This window comes from Ochotona princeps, chromosome 27 (assembly GCF_030435755.1).
Source record: "Ochotona princeps isolate mOchPri1 chromosome 27, mOchPri1.hap1, whole genome shotgun sequence".
Lineage (NCBI taxonomy): Eukaryota > Metazoa > Chordata > Mammalia > Lagomorpha > Ochotonidae > Ochotona > Ochotona princeps.
In genome coordinates this window covers 965,424-980,806 of record NC_080858.1, presented here as the reverse complement: position 1 = coordinate 980,806, position 15,383 = coordinate 965,424, and the positions used below count along the sequence as shown (strand labels likewise).

At 40.8% G+C, this 15,383-nt stretch overlaps 1 protein-coding gene and 2 pseudogenes across 1 annotated transcript; 2 read left to right on the top strand and 1 right to left on the bottom strand.

The window, feature by feature from the left end:
* Window positions 1–1,778: 1,778 nt before the first annotated feature.
* Window positions 1,779–2,782, bottom strand: LOC131478085 (olfactory receptor 7A10-like; annotated as a pseudogene).
* A 1,345-nt stretch (window positions 2,783–4,127) lies between these two features.
* On the top strand, window positions 4,128–5,054 carry LOC131478084 (olfactory receptor 7E24-like; annotated as a pseudogene).
* An 868-nt stretch (window positions 5,055–5,922) lies between these two features.
* LOC101520202 (olfactory receptor 7E178-like) lies at window positions 5,923–12,578 on the top strand. The gene is made up of 2 exons (XM_004593404.3): window positions 5,923–5,969; window positions 11,594–12,578. Exons 1-2 carry the CDS (start codon window positions 5,923–5,925, stop codon window positions 12,576–12,578), a joined length of 1,032 nt encoding a protein of 343 aa, XP_004593461.3.
* Window positions 12,579–15,383: the final 2,805 nt, after the last annotated feature.

Genomic DNA, 15,383 nt, shown 5'->3' with positions numbered 1-15,383 from the left:
CAAATCTGATCGACAATGTTAACATTATGTAAAATAAATTATTTACATCATTACAAATTATTTACTTTACAAATAAAGTAAATCACTTACAACAACAAAGCTATAAACAGAATAGCTTTCAGGTATTTTATAAATAAAAATCTAATAATTTTGTCATACATTCCTGTGTCAATCTCCCCTTTCTTCATTGTTTCTTGCAATGTTTATAGTAATTAATTTCAACTATATGATCAGAGTCTTAACGACAAATAAAAAGCAGAAAGACTATTGCTGTAAAGGAGTATAGGTAAGGGTTAATAAAATAATCAAATAACAAGATGCCGATTTCATTGTTTCTTAAATTTTCTTAGTGATGATGTTTACATAGTTGAACAGGGTGGGAAGGGTCCAGGATCAGGGAGTAATGGGTGAGACTCTAGTTTACATATTTTCTTCTTCTTCTCCCTGTAGATGGAAGAGAGAGGCTTACAAGAGGAGACACCATGCCCAGCTTCCAAACCACCATATTGTCCTGGGGATTGGGGAACTGCCACCCAGTGTCATCCCAGGGTCCACTCTGTGGAGTATTTTCTGAGGCTTCTGTTCATGTGTTTTTGGTACTTCTGAGATGTTGCTTGCATTGCCTCTCCGAGGATGAGGAAATCTTTCTGAGTTCGATTTGCTCTCATAGTCCACCTCTGAGTCTCCTTTTGTCCAGAAATTTGTTGTCAAGTTGCACCAGAATAGTTGATCAATTTATTCTTCCCTCTATCCTCAGCAAAGCATTGGGTGCTGTGGCCCAGCCCTGCCCTGCGCAACAAATGGTCAGGCCTCACATATTACAAGGGGAGCTGCAGTCCAGTCAGAGCGACCTCCAATGACCACCACAGGACTGGCCCTCAGCTCTGGTTTCTGTGCCTGCCAGCATGTGCAATGGAGTGCTCACCAGTTTCATTCCTGTATACTGTGTTTCTTGTTATGTAATCTGTATTAGCTCTCACATATAAGAAAAGAATAAAATATGTGTCTCATTGATGTGGCTGGAATAGAACATCCAAGCCTTTTACTATATTGCTTCTTAAATATATGTTGTCTGAAAAATAAACTAGTAAGCTAAGATGAAGAACATCAAATAGTGTCATATGATGTTATCTGAGACAAAATTGTATCATGAGAAAAGTGGGTATTCCAATTCTGCACACTTAACTTCAGGCAATTCAAGGAGCATATGTAATTGTTATGCTAATTAAAATTCCATTTACAGGCATCTATTGCACATATAAAATGAAATACCACGCAGGATTAAAAGAACAAACTGTTATCTTTCTTGCAATAAATTTGGAACAACTGGAGAATATTATGCATACTCAAATAGGCCAAACCACATAAAGACATATTTATATGGTAGTTAAAAGAGAATACAGAAATTATAGGCATGAAATATAAAAAAACATCCTATACAGTGTAAAGATACACATGGAATTAAAAGTTATTTAGCACATAGAACTCACCTCCCCAACTTCCATTTCTCCATGAAATATTTCAGTCTTGTATTTCTTGAGCAAAGTTGATACTAAATGTCAGAAAAAAGGAATACTCAGGAAGAAATTGTGAGTGTCCAGAGATAACATATAGTTCAATGCAATGGTTTGGTCATTTGCAGAGTACCCAGAGGAATTGAGTATTATAAAAAATAAAGTCAAGACAGTGAACAAACTAAGCAAGCTCTGTTTCCTCTTTTGGTAAATTCATCACAGTGTCTCAGCCTGAGAGTTGAGACATGAAGTCACTGACACTGCTCAGACCCAACACTGTGCGTTCCACTTTGCTTTATAGATAAAAGGTCTTTTCAGAGCCCTCTTCATGTCTGTGTTCCTCAGGCTGTAGATGAAGGGGTTCAGCATGGGGGTGACCACTGTGTACATCACCGAGGCTGCTGCAATTGAGACTGAACTTGGGGCAGCACTGGCACTGAGGTACACACCTATGCTTGTGCCATAAAATAGGGAGACAGCAGAAAGGTGAGAGGCACAGGTGGAAAAGGCTTTACACTTGCTCTGAATTGACGAGATGGCATGGATGGAGGAGATGATCTTGGAGTAGGAGTACAGGATCTCAGCCAGGGAAACAACCAACAATACCTCAGCAATATACATGATGAGATCATTGAGAAAGGTGTCAGAACAGGCTCTGTGGACCACTTGATTCAACTCACAGAAAAAGTGAGGGATTTCCATGTGTGTGCAGAAGCTCAGCCTCAGCACCAGTAAGCTCTGCATAACAGCATTTAGGACACCAATAGTCCAGGACACCAGAATCAGCTCTACACAGAGCTGGGGAGTTCATGGTGATCGTGTAGTGCAGGGGGTGACAGATGGCCACAAACCTGTCATAGGCCATCATGATCAGGAATAAAATTTCTAATCCTATGAAGAATATAAAAAAAGTACATCTGTGTGAGGCAGCCTGCATAGCTGATGGCTTGGCTCTGCATCTGGATGTTCACCAGCATCTTGGGGATGGTGGTAGAGGTGAAACAGACATCCACCAAAGACAGGTTGGAGAGGAAGAAGTACATGGGTGTATGGAGGTGTGGGTCTGAGAAGATGGCGAGGACAATGAGTAGGTTCCCAATGACACAGATCACATACATGGAGAGGAACAACCCAAATAGAATAGGCTGCAGTGCTGGGTCCTCTGAGAATCCCAGCAGAAGGAATTCTGAAAGCTGAGTTTGGTTTCTAAGTTTCAAGTGGTTTAGATTAGTACCAGGGAGAAGTAGTTGAACCTGAATCATATGCATGTGGCTGATGAGAATAAGTTTTAAGCAGTCTCAAAGAGCAGGGTTCTGTAAGCAGGAATAGTGCGGTTTGAGGAAGTTGGATCATTTGTGAGTCTTTCCCTCAAGCCTGAAGGAGAGAGACAATGAGTCCTAGCATTATTTTTGTGCAAAAATAAACCTGGAAATATTATGAAAGAGAGCCGAGTCAATTGTCCCACGGACACCAATTTTAAAAATATTTCATATATCAAAACTATAGTTGTACGGTTTGTTTTGAATTCTGTTTTTATTTTCCAGATGGCAAGTGGATGGGAATTTGTCAGCATTCTGCCATATTGTGACATGTGCAGTTTATTGGTTCAGACATCTATTACATAAAGTCAAATTGGAAAATGCTTGCTGATCTATTTCTTTTTAAATGTGACTTATTGTAATTCATTATTTAAAGTGCTTAAACCCTTTTCTTGATGTAAAAGATCATGTAGATTGGAATTTGGAAGGATGAAGGACATGTGAGTTTAAGGATAATGAAATAACCACTTTCCAATCATCCTTTGTGCTGATCATTCTCTGTACCATTTAAAATGTCCATCTTTTCCTTTTAAAATCTTAGTCTTTCACTTGAAAGACTTTAAGGTATAAAAAGTTCAACAGGTCAGTAAATTTCAAAGAAAATGAGCATTTGGATCAAAAAAAGAGAAAAATGATAGAGATTTTAGAATTTTTATTTTTTTTTACAATTGAGTAAAAATGGGAAAAAATAATTTTAATATGAATGCGTTGTTGCTCCAATCATTGGTTTTAGAGGTCTTGTTAGTTTAGCGTGTGTGCAGAGTCCATTTCCTACATTGTTGCACAAATACCTTGTACTTTTATCATGAATTCCCTTCTAATCAAAGATAGGTTGTTTAAAACACATTCCTACAAATAAATGGAAAAGGAAATAGCTGTGTGCATTTGACTGTGAGCAATGTCATGTTACATATTTTGGCTGTCTCTAAAGCAGGTGTATGTAGAATGTAGATGGAAGGAGGTGAATATCGCAGAAACCAATTATGAAGTGTTCAGGTGATTGACTTTGCCACTATTGAGATTGATGGCAGAGGTGGTAAGCTCACCAACTGTGAAATGAAAGTAGGGGGAGCTTGAAAACTTGAGAGAAGAGCACACCTCTCAAAATCATCAATTTCAAAGTCATGTTGCACCAGGAAAACTTTTAATGCCATTTATTTGAACAATCTTAGACTTAACCATGAGCTACATACATGATGTGCTGAATAGAAAAGATGTAAATTTTCCATGTGACTGATTTTCCTTAAACAAAATTATTTTCTCTCCTAACAGGTTCCCAGGCTATATTGAAATGCAAAATCTCACACTTGTCTCAGAATTCCATCTCATGGGCTTCTCAGAAGATCCAGACCTGAGCCCCTTCTGGGGCTGTTCCTCTCCATGTACCTGGTCTCCATGCTTGGGAACATGCTCCTCATCCCGGCTGTCACCTCAAACCCTAATCTGCACACACCCATGTAGTTCTTCCTGTATAGCCTATCCTTGGAGGACCTGGGTTTCATCTCCACCACAGTTTCCAAGATGATTGTGGACATCGAGACACATAACACAATCATCTCCTATGCTGGCTGCCTGACTCAGATGTCTGTGTTTGTCCTCTTTGCTTGCATGGATAATTTGCTTCTGACAGTGATGGCCTATGATCTGTCACCCCCTGCATTACCAGGTCATCATGAACCCCCACCGCTGTGGCTTCTTAGTTTCACTGTCCTTTGTGGCCAGCCTTTTGGATGCCCTGGTGCACACTTTGATGATCTTACAAGTTACCTGCTACAAGGGAGTGGAGATTTCTAATTTCTTCTGAGATCCTTCACAACTTCTCAGTCTTTCGTGTTTTGCCACATTCAGCAGTGACATAGGTATATATCTTGTTGCCATCATATATGGCTTTGTCCCTATATCAGGGATCCTTTTCTCTTACTCTAAAATTGTCTCTTCAATTCTGAGGGTCCCATCACCAGGGGGCAGGTACAAAGCCTTCTCCACCTGTGGCTCTCACCTGACAGTGGTTTGTTTATTTTATGGAACATCGCTTGGAGTATATTTTAGTTCAACTTTCTCACATTCTACCACGAAGTGTGCCTTGGCTTCAATGGTGCACACAGTGATCACCCCCATGCTGAACCCCTTTATCTACAGCCTGAGGAACAGCGACATCAAGAAGGCCATACAGAGTGTCTTCAGCAAAATAGTCAAATCCCCGTCTTTTGCCACGCATTAAGACTTGGTGGGAAAAAGCAGCAGACCTAAACATTGGATCTCTGAAATCTCCTTCCTAAATACCTGATATGTGAGCCTCTTGTTCTCTCCACATTTGTTTCTAAATATTGCTACATTTAATGTAGATTAGTATGGATTTCAAATATATCTTTACAACTGTTTTCCCAAATCCTGTTCAGCTATGGACTTGTCTGTAGTTTATTATTTCTAAGCCAGACATACTGGACAGGGGCCAACTTATTTTGTTAGATTTGTTGAAGTTGTATATCTTTACATAATGTGCAGTCTACACTTTGAATCTAGCTTAATCTGTAGTTGCTTTCATGGTGGAACCATACACTGATCCTTTTACAGGGAACCACCCCTGGAGGCTAAACAAATCTGAGGTCTGGGTCCAATCACAAGACAATCTGATTTCTTCAAACTGAAAACTGAGATGAGAACGTTGCAGGAAGTTTAAGCAAGTGCTGAAAACGGACAGGTTTTTCCAATTTTAGTGCATGTGATGAATCAGCTTCACCTCATTGCATCCAGCATTGTTCTCCCGGGCAATTTGATGATCCTTTTATTTGGTTATAGGCTTTTGGATTTCTTGGAGTTGCTGAGCTTTTTAAATGTATGTCTTGCAAATTTCAGAAGTTTGAAATTGCACTCTTTGCTTCTTCAAGATAGTTCTCTGTCACTTACTCTCTCTTTAGCCTTATTGCGGATTGGAGCAGAGGAGTGTGGATACCAGGTAGCACTCTCAAGTGGGACTCAGGCATGCAAAGTAGGGACCATGCCAATGTGCTCTCCCTGTCGGCCTTTGTTGTTGATGGAAATAACACTAATTTTTGTAAAATTTACTTTAAGAGCTAAGATCTAAAGCTATGGTCCCAGCATATCCCTGCAAAAAGTATCTCATTTTTGTCATAAGGTATGTGATCACTGAGTACTGGGAAGAAATGACCAAATTTTAGTATTTCTGGCTGACAGTGGTACACTCTGTATGGAATTTCCAATATCATTTAAACACTGAATTCACACAGAAAACAGGATGTGGTCAGGATGCTTGTTCTCTACACAGAGCCATCCTGTTTGTGCTTTCATGCTGTGTCCTGTAGCCCAAAGAGCAAGACAGAATAGTTTTCAGTGCATGAAGTTTCTGTGGGTCCTCTCATTTTCCAAGCCAAAGCCGCTGCACCACTCAATTATTCTAAAGTGACTGCAAAGATTTTTTTTTTAATCTGAAAAAGCAGCAGATAGGGAAGGGGCAAGCCTATTTTATTATAAGTAATATATGGCTGACAAATTTTAGCATTTCAAGTCACTCTGCTGTACATACAGGAGACTCAAATTAGTCAGTAAAATAAGTACATTTATGGAGTCCTATGAAACATGTATAAATGGAGATCACTATACAAACATGAGAGACAACAGGGAAATTCTAGATATGTCCTTGAGATTGTATAGGGTTGATAAGACTTATCATGAAGAAAGAGAAAACATTTCATAAAATGCTGTTATTAGGGTTTGCAAGGTTGCTCAGCATGCGAATCCTACCCCTGCAGGTGCCAGCATGCCACCACATGGGCACCAGTTCACATCCTGCTCTGCTTCCCAAGCAGAGCTTGCCTTTGTCCTGGGAAATCAATGGAGGATGATCTAAAGGCGTTGGACCCCGGCACACACGTGGGAGCTCTGGAGAAAACTCTTAGCTCCTGATCAGCTCAGCTCCAGCTGCTGTGGTCATTTAGGATGTGAATCAGTCCATGAAGATCTTTATCTCTTTGTCTCTCCTTAACTCCATGAATTTGCCTTTCAAATATCAATAAAATAAATATTTTTTAAAGACAGTTATTGTGTAATGATTCTATTTGAATCATTTGCTAATGCCATCAAGACATCAGTGGTAATGTATAATTTTATGTGTTTGGTTAGGACATATTTATCAAAATCTAAATGCTGACAGGTCAAGATTAGAATGTACACTGGACAAGAATTTTACTCACATTTATTGTAATATCAGAAATTGGGAAAGCCATCGACCAATTCCTCAGGCAATTCCAGAACAGACAGAAGTTTGGATCAGAGTTACTCCTTCTCTTGACCTCCTAAGAGAGAACTCAGGATTTGGAAATTTAGTTCTTATTTTGCCCTATGGTTCCTAGTATCGAGCGGGTCTTGGTCGGCTCTTAGCCACAGGATTAAGCTCCTCTGGGGCTTGTGCTCCCTGTAGTGGTGCAATATCTCTTTTATTTTATGATTCATGATACAGTTCCATGGGTTCAGGAATTTCCTCTTCCATCCTCGACATTCCTCCGAGAGTTTCTTCCAGTATTATAATAGTATAATATTTACACAATAATAACATGCATTATGTGCTATTGAAGTATATCATGACTCTGAAGATATAGATAAATTAATAAGCTGTGATGGCTCATAAACACAATTTGGTCCATGTATGTTGCTAAGGAATGAGTATATGGAGGACATAAAGTCCTGAGTCTGTCTATTCCATCCCCTTACAACTGTGACTGGTCCCAAGTATCTTTCTTTAAAGACTTCAAAGGAAGCACTATCAAAGGAAACTACATTAAGTGAAATGAACACAGTGATGAACAAGAATCAGAAGCCTCAGGGAAACATCTGTCGACCTTAGACTCAGCATGACTACAACTGGAGGGATATCATGCAGAGAATCTACTGGTGGCATAGGAGTGCGGGTCGCTCCTTTGGACTGCATGGCCATGGATACACTGCAGGGTAGTATGGTGGAATATGAGTGTGTACATGATCCAGAGACAGACCTGCTAGTTCTGTCAGTTTTAACAGACAAAGCTAGCAGTCCTTGTAGGAGCTAGCACAATGGTATAGTAGGCATGGATATTGCAATCCTGGTTCTGAGTGAAAGGCTGGAGGGAGTGAAGAACACTGGTGGAAATTCTGCTTTCCTTTCACTATGGATCCTAATAGAATCAGTAAATTCCCATATTTCTTCTACTAGTAAAACAATTGAGAATATTTTGGCATATGTGAGGTTTTTAAAAATTTTTCGTGAGGGCCTCGAGTGGTAGCCTAGCTGCTAAAGTCCTCACCTTGAATGTGCTGGGATCCCATATGGGCGCTAGTTCTAATTTCGCAGACCCCGCTTCCCATCCAGTTTCCTGCTTGTGGCCTGGGAAAGCAATTGAGCAGGGTCCAAAGCCTTGAGTTTCTGTGCCTGCGTGGGAGATCTGGAGAAGGTTCCTGGCTCCTGGCTTCAGATTGGCGTAGCACTGGCCATTGCGGTCACTTGGGGAGTGAATCAATGGATAGAAGATCTTCCTCTCTGTCTCTCCTCCTCTTTGTGTATGTCAATTTGTAATAAAAATAAATAATTCATTTTTAAATTTTTTTGTGAAAAATGTCTATAATGGAGCTATTATTTTCATTTTTCCATAGCTTTAGTGACATACCTTCTTTGTTTATCTGCTCCAAAAAAAGCTGATGTCAAGGAAAATGTACCCAACAAAGATGTGAAACTCAACAATTTGTCATATTTCAGCATAATTCCATGAGACAAAACTTTAGAAATGACAGTAATTCAAATCAGGAAAACCACAAGCACTCATGTTATGAAATAGTAACTCAAGGCAAGTGCCTAAGAAATGAAATTGTAAACTGTCTTTGGAGACTGATGGGGAACAAGAAATCATACCCTTGGGAAAGAAAATCTAATTTTCCTAGATTTGATGATCAATGCAGAACACTGGGAGAATGTAGAAATTACACACAGAGTTGTAAAAATTGAGACAAAACTCTGAAGTCCATGCAAAAAAAAAAAAAATAACCTGTGCTTGGAAGCAACTGCAAAATAGCACAGGTGAGCTTCTTTGTGTCAAGGTGCTAGGTACACTTCCCTTTGCCCAGTCCCTCTTCCGTTAGTATCAGCCAGTCCCCAGAGATCAGGGGTATCCTGAACCTACTGTTTTAATTAGAAGCTCTGCACATGGGTCCCTGGGGGTTCTGCAAACATAAAACATAAGCCAGAACCTTTACACCTTGACCTTGAGAGTGGAAATCCATTAGCCCTGTGCTGTATCCCACAGCAATATTAGCACTTGCATGATCTGACTCTACCTCTTCTCCAGTCCTGACTCGAGCACATTTGGCTCCACTACATGGCAACAGAGAAGAAATAGTAGAGCATTCACTTTGTTCATGCTTCAACTGCGGCTCAACCCAGCCTGGTAAGTGCTGTGAGAGATGGTAGCGGGATCCAGGAATGTCAGGGGCACTGTTTTGTCAGCATCAGGAATTTGATTTGGATAGAGGGAAAGACCAACAACATCTCAGCTGGGGAAGTTGTGGAGTTTACGTTTGTGGTTCTCGAAGGGGTCTCAAGGATTTCATTCAGAGTTTTCCTTCCTTTCTCATTGATTCTTCTACTCACTGGTGTCCCCTTCATTATAACAGCAGATGGGTCAGTATTAACTCACCCTGAGCAGTCAATATGATCATGAATGTGAGGATGAGCATGGAAGGAACCAAAGCATGATAGAGCTTTTCTTTTTTTTGAGAGCTGTCTTAGAGTGGCAGGGTCTGAACTCTGTGTCCTAAGTAGGTTGTTTCACCTCACTACATAATGTCTCAAGATGCACTGTACATGTTTTCTACATTGCTTAAGAGAGAAGCTCAGAAATTCTGTCATGTGTATCGGGGCCTGTTAGGCACAAGTAGATGAAGTTAGTCCTAACTCTGCATCGTGTGTTCTGATTTCACACACAAGGAGCATGGCCAGTGTTCCGCTGAGACAACCCAGGCACTTCACTTTTCCATCTATCCAGGAAGAACCCTCCTGCCTCACTGAGCTCTTCCTTTGGGGCTTCTTTGCACATCATAGTGAGCAGGAGCCAGGGAAGGGTGTCGGAGTTCAAAGCCAAAGACCACAGAGAGAGCACATGTGGGGTCATTCAGGGAAGATCTTCCTCTTGGCCCCATTCCAGGATTTCACTTGATCCTTCAGTCTTCTTCTCCTGCCCTTGTAATCATCCTCCTGCATCTCAAAATGAGACACTCAGCTGAGATATGAGATCCCGTTTCAAGGACAGACTGCAGAGGAATAGCAACAGACTTCACAGGTCCCTGATGTAGTGACCTTTTGAACTCTGCTGAAATTTGCTGACAACTGGGGGGCCATGGAGATACATATGCGCATCAGATGCAGAAACAAGGTGGTTTGGAATTCTGTCCACTGTGCAGATTGTTTCTGTGCCTTCAGGGAGTAGTCACGATCTATGATACTCAGTATTTTCATCTGAGTTGGCTTTATTTTTTTCCCTTTGTGGTACTTGGTTTTATTTTGTTTCAGCACCCTTGGATAGGTGATATGGACAGCATTTCAAATCCCTCTAAACAATGTGGGCAGAATCCTCGGAGCTTGCACCATATTGGGATCCTGGGCTGTTATCAGGAGGCTGTTTCCCTACAAGGGATTTGGGCTGTTGGAAGGCTGGGTATTGCTTCTCTCCTTATCTTCCCACTTCCCACAGATACAAGAAGAAGAAAAAAAAATTTGGACACAACAATTACGCCCACTTTTCCCTAACCCTCGACCCTTCCCATTGTGATAAACTGTGCAAACATCATCAAAATAAACTGTATAAACATCATCAAAAAATTTAAAATGATGTGTTCACCAAACCCCTTTACTTTTTTTATTAAATAAAGCAAACACTTATTAAATTGTGATAAAAAACATTCCATCAAATTACAAAACCTGAGTAAGAAAAACAAACGGCACATGCTTAACTGTAGTTGACATTCAAATGAAATTCGCATTCCCCAAATATTATACAGTAATTAGAAAATACCAGCCAAAGTACTATTAGGATACTTTTACGTGTGGTCTCAACAAATTTGAACAGAAGCAAATTTTAACAAAGGTAAATTTTACAGTGAAACATAGCAGTAGATTAAGGATCTTAACATGTTTGTTTTACTGCTATTTGACACTATGATACAAAAATAAGAGGATTTACTTGACATTTTTAATAAATATCTCATGGGCTGTTGAGTGCCTTACTGGTGAAAAGATTTAACTGGCTAATCTCATCAACCCATTTTGTACATTTAGTAAGCTTCATCTCTGCCCTACGTAACTCTTAATGCAATTCACAGCACACAAATGGTTATCATATTAAATACATAATCAACTCGGACTTCTCAACAACGAGGAAATTAGTAAACCATCAAATGGACTGCTTACCATACACTTTCCTCATAACTAAATAACACACAAAAAAATCAAAATGATATTTGTCATCACTCTAAACTATTGCCAGCAACTGACAGAAACTGCCATTTTGCCATATTCATGTTCACAACATGCTAAATATACTCTGCTGTTACTTCATCCATGGAATGCCTACATGCCTAGAACTCCTAGAACTCCTTTATTCTAAAAACATTAGATACTCATGTGTTACACCCATGTTGAATTGAAAACAATTGTTGAATTATTTATTTAAAAAAAAGTACGTTGTTTCTTTGTATCAACACTGCTTCCTTTTCCCAAAGGAGTCCAGGTTATGCAGAAGCTCAAAACCACACACATGTCTCAGAATTCCATCTCATTGGCTTCTCCGAGGATCCAGAACTGCAGCCCCTCCTCCTGGGACTGTTCCTCTCCATGTACCTGATCACAGTGCTCGGGAACCTGCTCATCATCCTGGCTGTCACCTCAGACTCCCACCTGCACACACCCATGTACTTCTTCCTCTGCAACCTGTCCTTGGCTGACATGGGGTTCACCTCCACCACAGTTCCCATGTTGATTGTGGACATTCACACCCACAGCTCAGCCATCTCCTACACAGGTTGCCTGACTCAGATGTCTCTTTTTCTCCTCTTTGGATGCATGGATGATTTACTCCTGACAGTGATGGCCTATGACCGGTTTGTTGCCATCTGTCACCCCCTGTATTACCAACTCATTATGAACCCCCGTCGCTGCAGTTTCTTACTTTTGGTGTGTTTTGTGGTTAGCCTTTTGGATTCCCTGCTGCAGAATTTTATGGTCTTAGGGATTACCTGCTTCAAAGGCATGGAAATTTCCAATTTCTTTTGTGACTCTTCTCAGCTTTTCAGCCTTAATTGCCATGACACCTTCAGCTATGATGTGATCATATATTTGATTGGCATCATTTTTTGTGTTTTTCCTATGTCAGGGATTCTCTTCTCTTACTCTAAAATTGTCTCCACCACTTTGAGGGTCCCATCACCCGGGGGCATGTACAAAGCCTTCTCCACCTGTGGCTCTCACCTGACTGTGGTTTGCTTATTTTATGGAACAGCCTTTGGTGTGTATCTCAGTTCATCTTTTTCACTTGCTTCTCAGAGCTGTGCTGTGGCCTCAGTGGTGTACACTGTGGTCACTCCCATGCTCAATCCCTTTATCTACAGCCTGAGGAACAGGGACATCAAGAGAGCCATGAGAAGACTCCTGAGCAAAGCAACTTCACCTCAGCTTTTTCACTTCATGTGGAGGAAAGCAGTCAACTAAACCTGTCTACCTCTCCACCACACCTCCTCATTACAAGACATTGGCATCTCTGACTTGTCCCATTTTGCCTCTAAATGCTGCTTCTTTGGGTCTCAGATGATTTAGATCATTTGAATATGTTATCTTTTCCATGTTTGAATTTTATTATATTCATGGAACTTTCAGGAATCCAAGCCTGCTAGATCAGTGAATAATTCTCTTTTTGTATTTTTGAAGATCACTTATTATGCAGAATTTACTTCCCATACACATTGGGCATCTGTCTCCCTTGTCTGCAGGTGTCTGTGAGGATGTACGTAACTGTTCCTTTTAAGGATGCACCAGGGAGCTTTCACAATTCTCACTCTAGTTGCTGAGTTTTTGAACTTGTAAGAAGATGATAGAGTATTTTCAGGGCAATCTAAGGATATGCTGAAGGTCTATGTAGCTTTTTTCCACTTTGTGGTGTGTGTGACAAATCCATTTTACCTTACCACTCTCAGGATTCTTCGAGGCTTTGAATGCTTTCATTAACCTGTGTGTTGGTGTTAAACTTTAGGTGCAAAGTAAGCACTTTAAGTGTATTGAAGTTCTTGAATTTGTACGTATCCTTCTTTCCTACAATTTGGCAATCTCCAAATTGTGCTCGCTGTTTTAAAAACTGACATTTGCCACTCTGTCTCTTGTAGTTGAAATTACATATAGTGTATATTGTTCATAGGGTGTTATAACCCTTTGGTTCTCTTTATTTCTCTTCATTATTTTTCCATTATTCCTATTAATTGATCATTACAAATGATCACTTAAACAGCAAAGTAATGGACTTGTGACTGTTGTTGAGGGGATAAACTATTGTTACAGTACAAGGAAAAACAGTGTGGGGAAGTGGTTGGGGGAAGGTGGTAGCAGATATCCCTGAACCTATGAAATGGTATCATGAAAACATAAAGAAGATTTGAAAAATTTAAAATGATAATCAAGAATACACACGTGAATCTGAACATATAATGCTGATGACTTGATGCTCGGAGGAATGGAAAGATAAGTTTCTTGTGTTTAATTACTGGGGGTGTATGTGGTTCATTAATTGTCCTATAAAGTGTAATAGAGGAAATCAGATGAAACGTATATGGGGACTCTATTGCTGTTTAAAAAACTTTCTTTGTAAACTTAAAATGATTCTGCAATAAAGTCTTAAAGTACACAGGCATGTTTATAAAATAAATTATTGCAATAGCAAAAAAAAAATGACTGATAATTTTATTCTACTTGACAAAGTCTGTTCTTGCGCCCTGTATGGGATGTGAGTGATTGTGTTATATTTTTATCTCCAATATTTCTGTTTCTTTTCCACATGTTATATATTTCTATTTTTGCTGTCATTCTGCTCATGCATCTTTTTTATGATGGTGCAAGTTTCAATGTGTGTCATTTCTTTTTTACCTTATTGAGCATCTCTGGAATGATTATTTTGAATTTGTTGATAGAGAGTTGAATATATCCAGGGTTTTGAAAAGATGAACTATTTCTGGAGATGCAATGTATTCCTTTTTTTTAAAAAAAAAAGATTTATTTTTATTACAAAGTCAGATGTACACAGAGGAGGAGAGACAGAGAGGAAGATCTTCCGTCCGATGTTTCACTCCCCAAGTGAGCCACAATGGGCCGGTGTGCGCCAATCCGATGCCGGGAACCAGGAACCTCTTCCAGGTCTCCCACGCGGGTGCAGTGTCCCAATGCATTGGGCCGTCCTCGACTGCTTTCCCAGGCCACAAGCAGGGAGCTGGATGGGAAGTGGAGCTGCCGGGATTAGAACCGGCGCCCATATGGGATCCCGGTGCATGCAAAGTGAGGACTTTAGCCACTAGGCCACGCTGCCGGGCCCCAATGTATTCCTTTTATTGGGTGTGATTTCTTGGCTTCTATTTTTTTAAAGATTTATTTATTTGTATTACAAAATCAGATATACAGAGAGGAGGAGAGACAGAATGGAACATCTTCCGTCCGATGAATCACTCCCCAAGTGAACTGCAATGGCCAGTGCTGTGCCGTTCCGAAGCCGGGAACCTAGAACCTCTTCCGGGTCTCCCACGCAGGTGCAGGATCCCAAAGCATTTGGGCCATCCTCGATTGCTTTCCCAGGCCACAAGCAGGGAGCTGGATGGGAAGTGGAGCCACCAGGATTAGAATCGGCGCCCATATGGGATCCCGGGGCGTTCAAGGCGAGGACTTTAGCCACTAGGCCATGGCGCCATGCCCTGATTTCTTGGTTTCTATGCATGATTCTCCTGTTCTCTGTTGGGCTTGCAGAATTGGTGGGGGTGGGGGTGGAAATTACTTTCCAGTGTCCTAGGTTAGTTTCACAATGTGAAAGATACTACCTGTATCAGTAGACATGTTAGAGAGAATAAGGGGACCCTCACACCTTTCTCCAGGAAGCATCTTTTCTGACAGCTCAAGAGGCTCATCACTGCATCCCCCATCACACATCTAAGACTCGGGATGGGGGATGAGCCCTTCAGGGGAGCTGGAGGACTCCTCTGCTCTGCTAATGCTCCTGTTGGTGAACATGAGAGATAAGATCAGAGGCAGATCAGGCTGGGCAGGGCTACAGCACCCATTGTCCTGCATATGAGCTGGGTTTGGGGGACAGCCAGGCTGGGCTAAGCAACCATATCTGCTGGTGTAGACATATACCCAGAGTAAGTGAAGGCTGGTTGGGCTTTGCTGCAGCTTTAGCTGAGATTTGTTGTGACAGGAAGCAATTCTCATCATTCTAGACCACATTACCATTTTGAAAGTGCAAGATCTAGGTCCTGGGAGTGG